The following is a 14,839-nucleotide window of genomic DNA, read 5'->3' as shown; positions in this document are numbered from 1 at the left end:
ATGAAGCTCTATCCATCAGGCCCACCAATCAGTGCCCCCCACCCACTGGACCCCCAATTTATCTTTGCGTGCAGGGGTCATTATGTTATCGCAATGCAGTATCTAGTTTTAAAAATATAATTTATATGTTGAAATGTTATTTAAGAAAGGTTTAATATGTTTCTGTTCTTATTGTCAACAGTTTGTTGAAAAGTTGTTTTTTCAGTAAAATCATAATAACGTGCTTAACATGCTAATTAATAAAATTCTTGTGTTAAACAAATGTAATAATTATTGAAAATAAATAAAATTAAGAAAAAAAGCAAAAGTTGGTGTTTCTTTACACATTTTGTAGCATTGTTTATGGTTTTGCAAAGGGGGGTCCCCGGCCAGAGGCTAATGCTGTTTTGAGGAGGGCAAGGCATGGCATGGAAAAGTTTGGGAACCCAAAAAAACTAATTATCACTAACTGGAGAGGGGAAAAAAAAGAGACTAAACTGGGCTCCAGTTGAGACACAATAAAAACACTTTGTGACTAAATTGTGCATCAAAAAACATGCAAGTCATTTGCAGGAATGTCTAAATAACAACCATTTGCATACATCTCAAAAATATCAATTTAGTGTGATCCCAAGTCAAGACATGCAGATTTTCTCTCAATTTTAACTCTTAAAACTTACAGTCACATCCCAGTGAGTCACAGGGTTAAAGGTCCTGTCACACCATAATGTTTTGGACAACTAACGCTGAAAGAGTGTTCACCATGCTGGCAAACACTGCAGATAAAATAAAATAAAAATCTACTGAAAGTTTGGCAGAAGTTACACTAACGTTCAGAATGAAGGGCCCCACATACTCAGGTGTACTGAGTACTCCGTGAGCTGCGTGTACCATCTGCGGACAGTTGAGACTTCATACTCGAGCGTACTGATTGCTTCTTTCTCTCGTGACAAATTCCCTCATTCATCCTTTAAGATGTCCCATTTGGAACTGCTATTGAAGTCCTAAATATCACGTGCATGTAGACTGATTTTAAATATTGATGGCATGCTATAAATTACAAATTGTGAAAAAAGTGAAAAGTGGGACAACTTTTGGCTAGCTATTTTAATTCTTAAGCATCTTAAAAATAGCAAATACTTCAGCACACATCGATTCTCAACTATCTGCTTGGTGTTGCAAATAAAACAGTTTCATGTGAACACCTTTTCTCTGTTTTCTCACTGGGCAGTTTATTGCGCAACACCGAGTAAATGTCCACCGGACGTCCACCTCAAGTCCGTGTGGACCTCTGTGGAGTGAAGTTTGTGTGAGTTTGAGCGGGCCTTAAGTTGTGCAAAGTCAAAAAACACTATCAGACGCTTGTCTAAGTCATGTACAAGCTAAGGACAAGATATGGATCAGTTACTCATAGGTTATATATCCATTCAACTTGTTAGTACAATACTGGAAAGCCACCTCTACACTGTCAAGTCTCACTCCATTCAGTTCATGTTTGTTCAGTTCTGCTCTGGTGTGTGTGTCTGTGTGTCAGTGTGTCTCTCACTCTGTGGGCGGATCGTTGGGATGTAGTTTCAGCTGTTGTGGTTTTATCATCTGGTAGTCAGACGTTTGTTTGTTTGTCACATCACTATTTATCAGTACATGTAACCATGGACAGTTTGTCCAGATCTTCCTGGGATTTCTGCTCATTTCAGACGGCTCTGTGTATTCGCTCGTCTCCTTCCCCTCTCTCCAGGAAGAGTTTGCTGGAGATATGTTCAGTTTCTGCCTCAGCTCAGCCAATCCATGGGCAGAAGTATGCAGACGTCATAATCATAAACGCACAATACTTTGTTCCACTGGTTTAGAACCACTGCTGTGGTGGTTCTGAAAGCGCAGTTGGATCCAGAATTTAAGACACATTTGGCCAAAGCTGAACTGAGGAAAACTGCATACAGGCACACCCATGGATGGAGGCTAAAAAAGAATTTATTATTAAAAATGTATTTATTTATTTATTGCATCTTCAGTTTATGTCAGTGTTTTGGAGAAAAGGTTTATATTTTGGCATAAGTTGTCTAAAAACATTAAAGTGTGGCAGGACCTTCAGATTAGGGCTGCTATGATTAGTCGATTAGTGGACGACTAATCGACTATTAAAATAGTCTATGACTAATTTAATAGTCAATTATTCTTTTTTTTTTTTTGTTCTTTACTTTGTTTCTCTCTCCAAACTGGTTTGACACCTTTCACTGCCACATCTGCCTTTCTGTCCTTGACACACATGCAGTAGTGGTAACTGGGGTAGGCCGTGGATGTGACAAGACATTATACAGACAGGCTCTGGTATCATGGCTACCCAGAAACAGAGCTCAAAACTGTGGTATCATTTTAAGAAAATGAAAGAGAAACCTGTGTAATATCTGCAGAGCAGAACTTGCCTTCCATGGCAATTATTTTTAGTTAGCATATAGCTAAAATCTAACCATGGTTATATAATAGCAGCTGCATTCTGTAGCAGCTGTATGTTTTATATTCAATTAACGTATGATCCGATTAGTCGACTAATCGAAAAAATAATKGGTGATTAATTGACTATAAAAATAATCGTTTGTGGCAGCCCTATTTCAGACAGCAGCAAATCACTTTGACCTGGTTCTGTTTTGGTTAGCCGTTAGCTTATCAGCTTGTTCAAAAATCCATCTACAGCAGGTAATTCATTAATTGAAACCCAACTTTAAAAGATCATAACAATCCTTTTATGTTTGTCTCATGCTTCTGTTAATGTGTTGATAAAAACTGACAAAACAGCAGCGTGAATTTTCAGACTTTCCCGGTGCGTCCCTTTATTTAACAACACAAAAGCTGTTTTTGCAGTGTAGCATGTTGCAGCGAAGAAAACTACTTGTTTAGGAACAATAAAGGATGTTTGAGTTGCCAGCAGCAGCAGGTCTGAAAATATTGAATTAAAAAATCCGCAATGAACACATTTGTATTTTTTAGCATCTAAAACCACGTCTACGCATCAACAACTTCACTTATAGATACTGTATGTTTTCACACAACATGCAAAGAATTATTTGACAATGCTCCCTTACATCGGGTTTAATATTTCTTGTAAAGTCTTTGAAAGGCTGGATGCAAACGAGGTGTTATTTATCAAAATATGCATCCAGTTACCAGAGGTCTATAAAGTATTTGAAAAAAGTAACTAAGTAAAAGTAAAATTACATGAACAGAAAATGACTTTGGTAAAAATACATTTCACTGATGAGAAAACTACTCAAGCAAAATTCATAAAACTTTTCACAAAAATTGGAAAAGTAAAAGTACATTTACACACTCTCTAAGAATTAAACTGTTGAGTTTACTGAACCAAACTGGTTCCACTAAGCCAGGTTGAGTAAACTGAATGATATATGTGTATTCTTTGCTCAATTTACTCGACTAGGTTTAGTGGAGCCAGATGACATGACTAAAATTAAATTCAACACTTAATTTGTAGAGTGCAGAAACATCTTTCATGATGGGTTCGAACGTATTTAATTTTGTAACAAGTAACTAAGTGTTACATTTTAAAGTAAAGAAGTAAAAGTATCCTTTTTAGCTTTAAAATGTAACAAAATAAAAGTAAAAGTGGCTGTTTAAAAAAATAATTAGTAAAATTATAAATCCTCAAAAAAACTACTTACCGGTAAGTACTGTAACAAAGTAAATGTACTTAGTTACTATAAACTTCTGCCAATTGCAGAACAGAAACCTGAAACTGAACAGCTGGGTTCAAAATCATCTTATTTTGCTGACATTTTTAAGACACTTATATTACTTAATAAATCAGAAAGTAAAGTAAATGTTGTTCAAAGAAATCTGTTATTTAAAGTTCTTTAAAACTGAAATTTTGGGGAAGTGATTGGAAAAAATACAAATTAAAACTATTTTTTTTATATAAAATCCAGATTGTTTATTAAGCTCTCCTCAGAGAGGTCCTTCTTTTTGAAACACTTATACATCTTTAAAGCCGGCCGCTCGCTGCTCACGTATGCAGGTCTAAGCCGGTATCCGGTGGCAGCTGTTCAGGCGTTAATATTACAGAGTAACTTAATGCTTCAGGCCTGGACTGTCCAGGCCTCAACCACCAAACCACAAGGTGCAAAAGATAGAAATATGGCGAACAAAATATTCTAGTTGTTTTCACTGAGAATTTCTTTTTAAATCTTGTTTTATTTTATCATATTATTCTCTCAAACTGATCAAAAACATTTACCTATTTGGCTGACAGCTCCTTCTTCATGCAGGACTTGAAAGAGATGAACTTTTCCTCCACTCGAACGCCCTGTGAGACAAGGAGATTAAACTCAACTTGACAAGAAATAAAAGTCCTTACGCTCCTCTAGGTGGCGGTGAAACCTCACAACTAATGAGTGAAGTGTTTCTGTGTCTCTGCAGTACTGGTCCTCCTCAGTCCACAGAGGAAGTAGGTGGATGTGTCCTCTGTCACCTTTAGCAAGAGGTAAAAAGACATTCAAAACATAAAGGAGCTCAGTGAGAGGGACTTTGATGAAGAGATGCTGCTGAAACATGAATCTGTTTCTGTTTGCACCATAAAAAGCTAAAAAAAAATACTTTGTAGGTTTCTTGCTCTTTGGCTGTGAAGTCGTTTATTCAGCTACTTCCTGCTAAAAGAAGCTCAGAGAACTCTATTTTTAACATGAAAGACTTCTCACCCCATCACCGCGGTGCAGCCGGTCCTTCATGACTCCGATAAATTCCTTGTGGCTGAGTTTGCCGTCGTGATCCTCATCAAAGATCTTGAAGACGATGTTGACCAAGTGGTGGCTCAGCTTGATTCCTGTGGCCACGTAGACCGCTCGAGTAAACTCCTCTGCAATGCATCGGTAGAAGATTTAAATGTTAGAGAGTAATGTCTTCAAGAGGGCTGCAAAGATGCTGTTAGGAATATTTCTTTGAATGTTTTAGAAAATAAATGTATATAAGCAGATGAATTTTACTGCATCAAACTCATGATTGCTCGAACTATTTTACAGATAAAAATGGAAATAATTGAGCAAGACAACCACTGCCTTTTATCACTGTTTTTCACAAGTAATGTGACATTTTTGCACACAAAATTCAACAGTTATGGATGTTTTTGGTCCTGCATCTCAGTTTAGATGAATTTTTAAAAACATAACAGCCTGGAGTTAATTCTGATCATCCGGATGACGATAAAAGTTAGCCTAAGAGCCAAGATCTAAGTAGATTCCTGATTTCTTTAATCAACACCACATTAAGACAGAACTGTTGGTCCGTTTGCAAACACTGAAGTACCTGTGACATGCCTATCCTTCAGAAAACAACTTGGCATGATACACATGAGTTTACCCATTTTGTCACATAATTGGCCTATTTTCTTTTGGATTTGGCTCAGCCAAAGTGAAACAGGAAGTGACATCAAAGGGGAACTCATTAATAAAATAAACTCGCTGGTCTTTGTTAAAACATTATCATTTACACTTTAACTCCTCATCATCTGTGTTTGATAGAGACTCAAAATAATTTAAAGAAATATTAGATTCTTCTCTTCAGTCTGTGTTGTTGGCTGTTGTTGCAATGCTCTGTTTACATGCAGACATTCCCCTTTGGCATCACTTCCTGTTTCTTCAGGTGCAAATATCCCAACAACTGTTCATCTCAGGGACGTGAAATTTGTTTTGCAATATGTTATCAATGTTTTGTTTTCAAAAATGCATTCATGTTTATTACAAACATTTAATGTCACAGGCACTTTAATTTGAAACACTTCTTGCAGCACCTCCAGTGCAGCCTGGGTCATTTAAAAAAGAATATAAATTTTTTGGGGGGAAATAACTGTGCGATCCAAAAGTGGGCCCACTCCAGTTTAACCATTATTATTCCAAAGTTAATTGCTGCTCTTCTTAACATGTCTCAAATTCTTACAACTTCACAGGATTTATTTCAAGTTGAGAGTGAAGTTCTGTCTGAAGTGGAGTTGTTCAAGTATCTGGGTTTTGTTCACAAATGAGGGAATAATTGAGCTTGACAGAAGGATCAGTCCAGTTTCCTGATGTTGCAGACTCTGTGTGGTAAAGAGAAAGCTGAGCTGCAAGGTGTAGCTGGTTCCTCCCCTCATTTATGTTCATAAACTCTGGGTGGTGACAGAAAAAAATGAGGTCACCAATAAAAGCAGTCAAAGGGAGTTTTCTCAGCAGGGGAGCTGGGTTCTATTTTAGAGACAAGGTGAGAAAATCAGTTGAGTGAGAAAGATTAGAGCCGCTGCTCCTCCACATCGAGAGGAGCAATTTGAGGTGGTTCAAGCATCTGGTAAAGATGCCTCCTGGACGTCTCTTTATGGAGACTTTCCAGGCATGTCTGACAAGTAGGTGACCTCAGGCCACCAACTAGGCTCAGGCTGTTGCCGGTTACACTGGCAGTGCTATAGATAATTGTTGCTATGCTATTTTAATTTGCAAATAATCAAAGACGTTATTTAAGGATGTATTGACAACAGGAAAGTCCTTTGGCCTGGACCAAAATCAGACTTTAATTTATTTATATATTTCAGACTATTTATTTAGTTATTTTGGTGCAGTTTGCATTCACATTGTGCTTTTTTGTGAGCGAACTATAATTTGCCAACAAAGCCAGGTGGGTGATGATCAATGCTCCCACTGGTCACAAATGACGGGGGCGGGACAGAGCACAGACGCAGAAAGAAAGACGGCAGTCCTGCGTGCTGCAATTCTGCAGTGCACACTCATGCTGTTAGTACAACTGCAATACCGTTTAGGATTTCAAGAGCAGCTCAATCAATGGCAGTTTGGGGTACAAAACACCCTAAATAAGTATGTGATAAAAAAGCTGATAACTCAGTAAAATTTTATAATTAAGTATTCTCACACTATGGCATTTTTAAGATTAGCTTTATTATAGGAAAGCAGAAATCCATGTTAGCCTTAGCTCTGCTCGGACTAGCCTTTAGCTCATCAATCCAGTCAAAATTCAACTCTTTTTCTCAAACTGAGGTTGTTCAAAGAGCTATCTGCAACAGGTGAGACATTAACTGTTCATAAGCTTTCTGCAGAACTCCGCTTCCAACCTCTTCTCTTTAAGCTAAAAATGGTTTTATTCTAAAACATTAAATTTATTCTTGAACATTTCTTAAAGGATTGACTATTGCTCTGCGGGTTAATGCCTGGCTGGAAGACCCACTTCCACCCAGAATCAGCTCATTGACTGATGTACTAATAAAATCTTACGTGGATAAAAGTCATAATATATTCTTCAATCAAATCACCTGGTCCAGATGTTTTTTTTTTATGTGGTGAGACTCTTCCACAATCATGTGATGTATTCTTTAAATAAATATAATTTAGAAATGAGAGGAGCCAACTGAGGTGGTTCAGTTATCTGGTAAGGATGCTCCCTAAATGTCCAACTGGAAGGAGACCTTGGGAAAGACCCAGGACACGTTGGAGAGACCATGTCTCTTGTCTGGCCTGGGAACGCCATGGAATCCTCCCAGAAAAGCTGGAAGAGGTGTCTGTGGAAAGATAGGTCTGGGCCTCCCTTCTCAACCTGATTACCCTGTCTCAACTCTGCTACATGCATAAGATAACGGATGGATAATCTAAAATTTGTGTCTATTCAGACCTTATATTCAGCCACAGGCTCAAAAATATTTAGGTTTTAATTCATTGACCAGTTTTATATAATCCTGACATTTGATTAATTTGTTTGGCTGAGCTCTCGTTAATTACTTTAAAATTAGAAACAATGAATAATTTATATATAAAGGAGAGTTTTCATAACTTTGAAACACTCTGTCCACAAAAGATGAGGCCTTTATTTTGGAAGGTGCACACAATGAAGACAAGCAAGACACTAATTAAATTTCAGATTAAAACTTTCTCAACGTCCTTAAAAACACAGTTATTTATATAGAACTGTTATTTCTCTCGCAAAATCAAAAGACTAAACAGTTCAGAACAAACCAACAAATATAAAGTCAATTATTTTTTAACTATCTTGAATTTCGTATTAAAACACCAGCAAGTTGCAATTTGTGTCTCCAAACTTTACCTTGACCGACCGAGCGGTGGGCGAAGTTGTACATTTGCATGGCGATGGTGAAATCCTCCAGGTTGTTCAGGAACTGAAAGAAGGACCTGAACTCCTCAAAGGTGATTCCCTGGGAAGGAACAGCAATAAAACAATGTTTTCATTAGAAAACCGGCTGCTTCAGAAGCTCAGGAATCAGATGAGCTGCATGTGTCGACACCGGTGCTAGAATTCACACCATTGATAATCTGGCTGCTTTCATCTCTGGGAGGAATCTGTCAGTGTGTGTGGGAGCTTGTCGCCATCAGATAGATGACACACCCAAACAGACAAAGTACACATTGCTGGATTTTCCCTGCGCAGTATGGACACGCTGAGCTGTCAGCGGCGGGGGGAGGATTGTAGCTTTTTGGGAAGAGGTCAGGCTGCTCGCAGACTTTTCTAAAGCAGATTAACCTGATACTTGAATAAACAAAAACAAAAGTGATGAATCCCCAAAACATCTCAGGCTTGGCTGACGACTCAAACACTGAGCCCATTGATGTCCACTCAACCGTCCTGCGGCTACTAGCTGCTTGTTTTACCGGAGGGGAGGGAGGGGGGCAGCCGAACACACAGCCTAACAAATGAAGTAATGACTAATCTGTGACACTTTGCTGTTTTAACAATGAGGGGAACCATAAAATATCGCTCAGCGTAATGATGAGACCCACTTGATTATCAAAAGAGATCTAGCAACAGGCTACTTGAGGTGGCTGAGGAGCTGCTGGCACCTTTTCATGCGGGTCAGCGTGCCAAGAGGGGGAACAAATTAAAACTGAAATGAGGCCATTTCACTCAGCAGCTAATTCACTGAACATTATCAAAGGAAAGAGAAAACAAACAGGGGGAAGTGTTCCTATTTACCCACAGAACAAGATCATTACAAATCATTACAGACTGGAAAACATGTTTATAAGAGAGAACATAAAACTTTGTAGACAATTAAACTGACAGTAAGGAATCTTCTTAGTGAAAATGATGCACTTTTTGCACAGTCTAGGTTACTGTACCTCAAAAACTGATTTACAGAGCTGATCTTTGCGCTGCTTGCTCTGTCTGTGCTCCATCTGAATCATTGTTTTATTTATCATGTGAAGACGACCGACTGTTATGTCTGAGTTTACATCGTCTTACTTTCATCAGATAGTTTGCCTACAGGTCACACTTAAAACATTGATCAGACTTCTTGTTAGCTGGTTCTCCCCCAAAAAACCTCTGCATGGTTTTTCAAAATAAATGCTCAGAACTATCTTACTTCAAGTGATATACTGATTACTTATAATTTCTCCACAGAACCCCATTAAAAATAATCAAAACTATCCCTCCAATTATGAAGCTGCAGTTTGAGACTTTGTCTTTCAAAGTAAAACAATTTCTTCACTTCAAAATAAAAAACTTCTTGTTATTAGTCTTAATACGTATTTATTTGAACCTTATTGACTTTGTAAATATTTTTTTCTATTTCAAAACAAATATTCTAAACATTTGAATAATTCACAAGACAAATCAAGCCAATAATGGAATGAATTAAATTATATAGTAAGCTTTGACCTCACAGAATCTGATTCCAATTAAAACAGTAAAACGAGTTTAAATGTTACTGTTTTAATAATGAACCAGGATTTAGATATAATATTACACTTTGTTTTTGTTCTGAATCATGTTAGGCTTCAGAGGTGACCTCGAAGTAAACATTTTATTTCACACCTTACAATAAGCCCTTTGGTGTTTTACCACACTAGACCCACATTAAATTAAGTGTTAATTAATAAAGTAACACTTTGTAGAATTGCACTATTATTAATAATAGTTTATTTTTGTATTTATTTTAAGTAACAATGATTTGTCTAAAAAAGGCATTCTGGAAGAGATTAAAATGCATTCAGGAACATTTAATTTGGTCTAAATGCTCTGTTGTATACATATTTACTTTTAGGGCTATGTTTTCACATAGGAAAATAGCTTGGTTACACTGTTCACCAACTTGTAAAAAAAGTCTAAAATTGATTAAAAATCCATGACATCATCGTCAAGTTTTTTTAAAAGAATTTTAAAAAGTCAATGCACCTTTTCGTCTGGTATGCTGTGACGCACATTCTCCATATACCCGCTGACGTCATCCACGTTTGTATAGCGAAGAAGAATGCGAGCAAAGTCTTCCTCACTGATAGTGGGCATGCCTTTGGAGTAGGAGAGGAACTCGATCTCAAGCACCTCCGTCTGCAAGTTGTCCATGAACCTGGTGGAGAGGGACAGAAAAGACACTGGCGCTAACAGAAACCATGATGGCTACAAGAGAAACAGAGACAAAATGATAAAATACAGGCAGAACAACAGAATCAGGAGTCATAACTTACTTGTAAAAATCTTCAAACTTCAACTCAGCTTTCCCTTTTTTCCCAAAGAAATGAACCAGCAGAGTTGTTTCTGTTTTCTCATCCACGTGCTGCGAGAGGGAACAAAAGTGAACGCTTGTGACTCCTGATGGCTTTAAAGACCAACCTCAGGGGTAACGAGTTTTTGCACAGAAATACAACAAACTACCACAGATTTCTGCAATCATTAAACCAAACTTTCTCTGATTGGCAAGTTTGAGTAAAACACTGCACTCTGTCACACAAACAGCAATCTCATGGTAACAAGGTACACAGAAACAGGCTGTGCTAAAAACTTGGTTAATATCAAACAACTGCTACTGAGTCAATTAATAACAGAAATCACTGCGCTGAGGTTTCTTCCTTTCTGTTGAACTCAAACACGTATATGCTGCTTCTGTCAAAGGAAGCATTCACTCGGTTTAGAAATTACCTTTAAAGCAAGGTAAGCAAAGACATTAACAGGTTTCACTGTGGTTAAAACCTGTGCAACAGTTTCTTGGTGTGATCTAACTCTCAGATAGAGCAGTGTGTCGTACTGTCGTATGTTCAAGTCCTCGACTACCTCAGTGAGATCAGAAAACAGAACCCGACTCGTGCCACGTCTGAGAACATCCCACATGCCCGGAGCTGCCGCATGCTGACTGTCTTTTTTACGAACCTGTGGCCGCAGGTGAAGCACAGCAGTTAGAGGACAAAATACATGGTATACGTGTTACCATTATTAAGGAAAAATGGGGGACAGTGGCTTTGTTCAGACCTGGTATTAACCCGAATCCTGTGGTCAGCTCTTAGGAGCCACACACATTATTTTGTGAATACATAAAAGCTTTTAGCATTGCAGCCTTGCATCCACATGGAAAGTAATTTAGGAGCTCTAAAAACGGTATTTTTTTGTAAATGGGTTCCAGAATGAAAAAAACTTGAAGCGCCTCCCTCATGTTTTTGTGCAGACAGCCAATGTGCAACTGTCATAGACCCCACCTGTTCCAACCTTCTCCTTACATTTACATTTTGCAGCCAGTGTCAGGGCCGTATAACAAATCTTGCAATGGCAATAATATTTGTAAATACTGTGATGACAATATCAGATGAGATATATGTCTTTTATTCTTGTGTCTGGTGTGAGCTTTTGCTGCCATTAGACTCAGTCCTACAGGGTAATCCCTAATTAACACTAGATGCGGTTCGACTCTGCTATGTCTGACAAAGATCACGTCGCACCAACAGGAAAAGAAACAAGCACAACATCCTTACTTTCACAATAAGACACCATAAGGCGGACTACAGTAATTTTGCAGAAATCCCAGCTATATTAATCAATGTTTGGATTTATTTCTACACAAATGCTGTCAGAATGTATCGTTCTGTTTGGGAAGCAGATGGCAACATGTAGATGAAGCATGTGTGTGCACACACAATGCATGTGGATTTTATTTTGAAATCAGAAGTTTCAAAAAGACAGCGATACAGTTTCAACCATAGATATCAAAAGCTTTTATATCAATGTTTTCATCTGTGTTTGGACTTCATCTTTCACAGAATTATTTTTTGCTCTGACTTCCACATTTATCACTGGATTTATCGCGCACTCTCATTCCTGCACACTCTCCCTCCTCTGTGCGTCGCAGCTGATTTGAGCAGAGTCGTATCTAGTGTTAAGCCAGGGTAAATATCGCATTAACATGAAAAATACAACTTCAAAACTCTTCAAATACATTAGTCAACAATTACTGAACTCCAAGCAGTCCTTTGTAATTTGATTGTAATATGAATATTGCGCACACTGGTATTGCAATGACGATATACACTCACCGGCCACTTTATTAGGTACACCTGTCCAACTGCTCGTTAACACTTAATTTCTAATCAGCCAATCACATGGCGGCAACTCAGTGCATTTAGGCATGTAGACATGGTCAAGACAATCTCCTGCAGTTCAAACCGAGCATCAGTATGGGGAAGAAAGGTGACGTGGCATGGTTGTTGGTGCCAGAAGGGCTGGTCTGAGTATTTCAGAAACTGCTGATCTACTGGGATTTTCACGCACAACCATCTCTAGGGTTTACAGAGAATGGTCCGAAAAAGAAAAAACATCCAGTGAGCGGCAGTCCTGTGGGCGGAAATGCCTTGTTGATGCCAGAGGTCAGAGGAGAATGGGCAGACTGGTTCGAGCTGATAGAAAGGCAACAGTGACTCAAATAACCACCCGTTACAACCAAGGTAGGCAGAAGAGCATCTCTGAACGCACAGTACGTCGAACTTTGAGGCAGATGGGCTTCAGCAGCAGAAGACCACACCGGGTGCCACTCCTTTCAGCTAAGAACAGGAAACTGAGGCTACAATTTGCACAAGCTCATCGAAATTGGACAAGAGAAGATTGGAAAAACGTTGCCTGGTCTGATGAGTCTCGATTTCTGCTGCGACATTCGGATGGTAGGGTCAGAATTTGGCGTCAACAACATGAAAGCATGGATCCATCCTGCCTTGTATCAACGGTTCAGGCTGGTGGTGGTGGTGTCATGGTGTGGGGAATCTTTTCTTGGCACTCTTTGGGCCCCTTGGTACCAATTGAGCATCGTTGCAATGCCACAGCCTACCTGAGTATTGTTGCTGACCTTGTCCATCCCTTTATGACCACAATGTACCCAACATCTGATGGCTACTTTCAGCAGGATAATGCGCCATGTCATAAAGCTGGAATCATCTCAGACTGGTTTCTTGAACATGACAATGAGTTCACTGTACTCAAATGGCCTCCACAGTCACCAGATCTCAATCCAATAGAGCATCTTTGGGATGTGGTGGAACGGGAGATTCGCATCATGGATGTGCAGCCGACAAATCTGCGGCAACTGTGTGATGCCATCATGTCAATATGGACCAAAATCTCTGAGGAATGCTTCCAGCACCTTGTTGAATCTATGCCACGAAGAATTGAGGCAGTTCTGAAGGCAAAAGGGGGTCCAACCCGTTACTAGCGTGGTGTACCTAATAAAGTGGCCGGTGAGTGTATAGTATTTGTGATTTATAGTGCGGCCCCACCCATAGCTACCCACTTCACGCCTTGTGTGCCAGCGCCATATACAGGCCTGGCATTGTTACTACAAGTATTGGAAGGTTTTAGTTTTTTTTTTTTAAGTGAATCAACATTTCCAGAAACAATTCTGTGCATTTAAATGGATATTTTTAGAAATGACATAAAAACTTGCTTTGGTAAAGATGGAGCTGAGCTGTAAGACTCTTTATTTACTGATCAGTTTACATTCCTACTACTATGGCCACGAACTCTGGGTATTAATCAAAAGAATGAGATCATGAGTACATGCGTACAAATGAGTTTTGTCAGCAGGATAGCTGGACTTTCACTCTTAGATAGGATGAGAAGTTCCATAACCCACGACTGACCCAAAGTAGAGCCGCTGCTCCTCCACGTCGAGAGGAGTCAGTTGAGGTGTTTCAGGCATCTAGTAAGAATGCCCTCTGGGCGCCTCCATAGGGAGGTATTTTAGGTATGCCCAAATGAGAGGAGACCCAGATGAAGACCCAGGACACGCTGGAGAGACTACGGCTGTGTCCAATTTCAGGGGCTGCATCCTTTGAAGGACTCGGCCTACCCATTCTAGGTGGGCCGGGTCCTTTGTAGACAGTCTATTTGGATGATCTTTCCTGCTTTATTCCCGTCCTTACCACGGCGTTTGTCCTGTCACCTAGGAACCATGACGACGCAAAACAGAAGCAAAAATAGATTGAAATGAGCTAAATTTCAATATATTAGTATTATTAAAATCATAAAACAACAAAATTAGCTTAAAGGCGATATTTGAAGAACAAAGTTCCAACTGTAGGTGCATGGTTATTTTTCTATATGAACTCGTTTGATTTCTGACAAGAATAACATTAAAAACATGTCAAATGACAAAAGCATTAACGACACAACCACTGGAAACTTTTCAGTTTTACACCGCCAGATTTTTATTTAAACTGTATTCTTTTCTCTCGCTTCATCCGCCATTACTAGCAGAAAAAAATCTCTGGTAGGCCAACAAAGCATTATGGGATATGGTGGACCAAGAAGGAGCCATCAGACTAGTCCCTCAAATTGAGGAAAAAGGAGGACAGATTTGTCAGCAGCATCGGAGGAGTCTTCAAAATGTGACAGTCTCCGGTGCGGCACTGTGACGCAAACGGCCGACGAGTTCAGCCTTCGGAGGACCCAGCCTCTGAATTTGTACACAAACAGTCTCTTGGCTGCTAGGGGAGGTGGCTCAGAAAAGAGATGTCTGGGCCAAGCAGAAGATGGATGGATGGATGGATGGATGGATGGATGGATGGATGGATGGATGGATGGATGGATGGATGGATGGATGGATGGATGGATG

At 39.3% G+C, this 14,839-nt stretch overlaps 1 protein-coding gene across 4 annotated transcripts in view; it reads right to left on the bottom strand.

The window, feature by feature from the left end:
• Positions 1 to 14,839, bottom strand: part of micu3b (mitochondrial calcium uptake family, member 3b) — a 40,008-nt gene that overhangs the window by 3,807 nt on the left and 21,362 nt on the right. For 2 of the 4 annotated variants that reach the window (XR_001311551.1, XR_001311549.1), the window contains exons 9-15: positions 11,023 to 11,118; positions 10,440 to 10,528; positions 10,150 to 10,321; positions 8,062 to 8,170; positions 4,686 to 4,843; positions 4,374 to 4,459; positions 4,226 to 4,294 (exon numbers count right to left, since the gene is read on the bottom strand). Coding sequence is in view for 1 of the 4 variants with exons in the window: in XM_014024132.1 (XP_013879586.1) it covers positions 4,226 to 4,294; positions 4,686 to 4,843; positions 8,062 to 8,170; positions 10,150 to 10,321; positions 10,440 to 10,528; positions 11,023 to 11,118 (693 nt within the window). In the remaining 3 variants the exon portion in view is untranslated. The remainder of the gene's footprint in view (positions 1 to 4,225; positions 4,295 to 4,373; positions 4,460 to 4,685; positions 4,844 to 8,061; positions 8,171 to 10,149; positions 10,322 to 10,439; positions 10,529 to 11,022; positions 11,119 to 14,839) is intronic. The other 2 variants (XR_001311550.1, XM_014024132.1) reach the window with 2 other exon arrangements.

This window comes from Austrofundulus limnaeus, unplaced genomic scaffold (genome assembly GCF_001266775.1).
Source record: "Austrofundulus limnaeus strain Quisiro unplaced genomic scaffold, Austrofundulus_limnaeus-1.0 Scaffold408, whole genome shotgun sequence".
Taxonomy (NCBI): domain Eukaryota; kingdom Metazoa; phylum Chordata; class Actinopteri; order Cyprinodontiformes; family Rivulidae; genus Austrofundulus; species Austrofundulus limnaeus.
The sequence above is the reverse complement of the archived record's forward strand: the minus strand, read 5'-3'. Positions and strand labels throughout refer to the sequence as shown.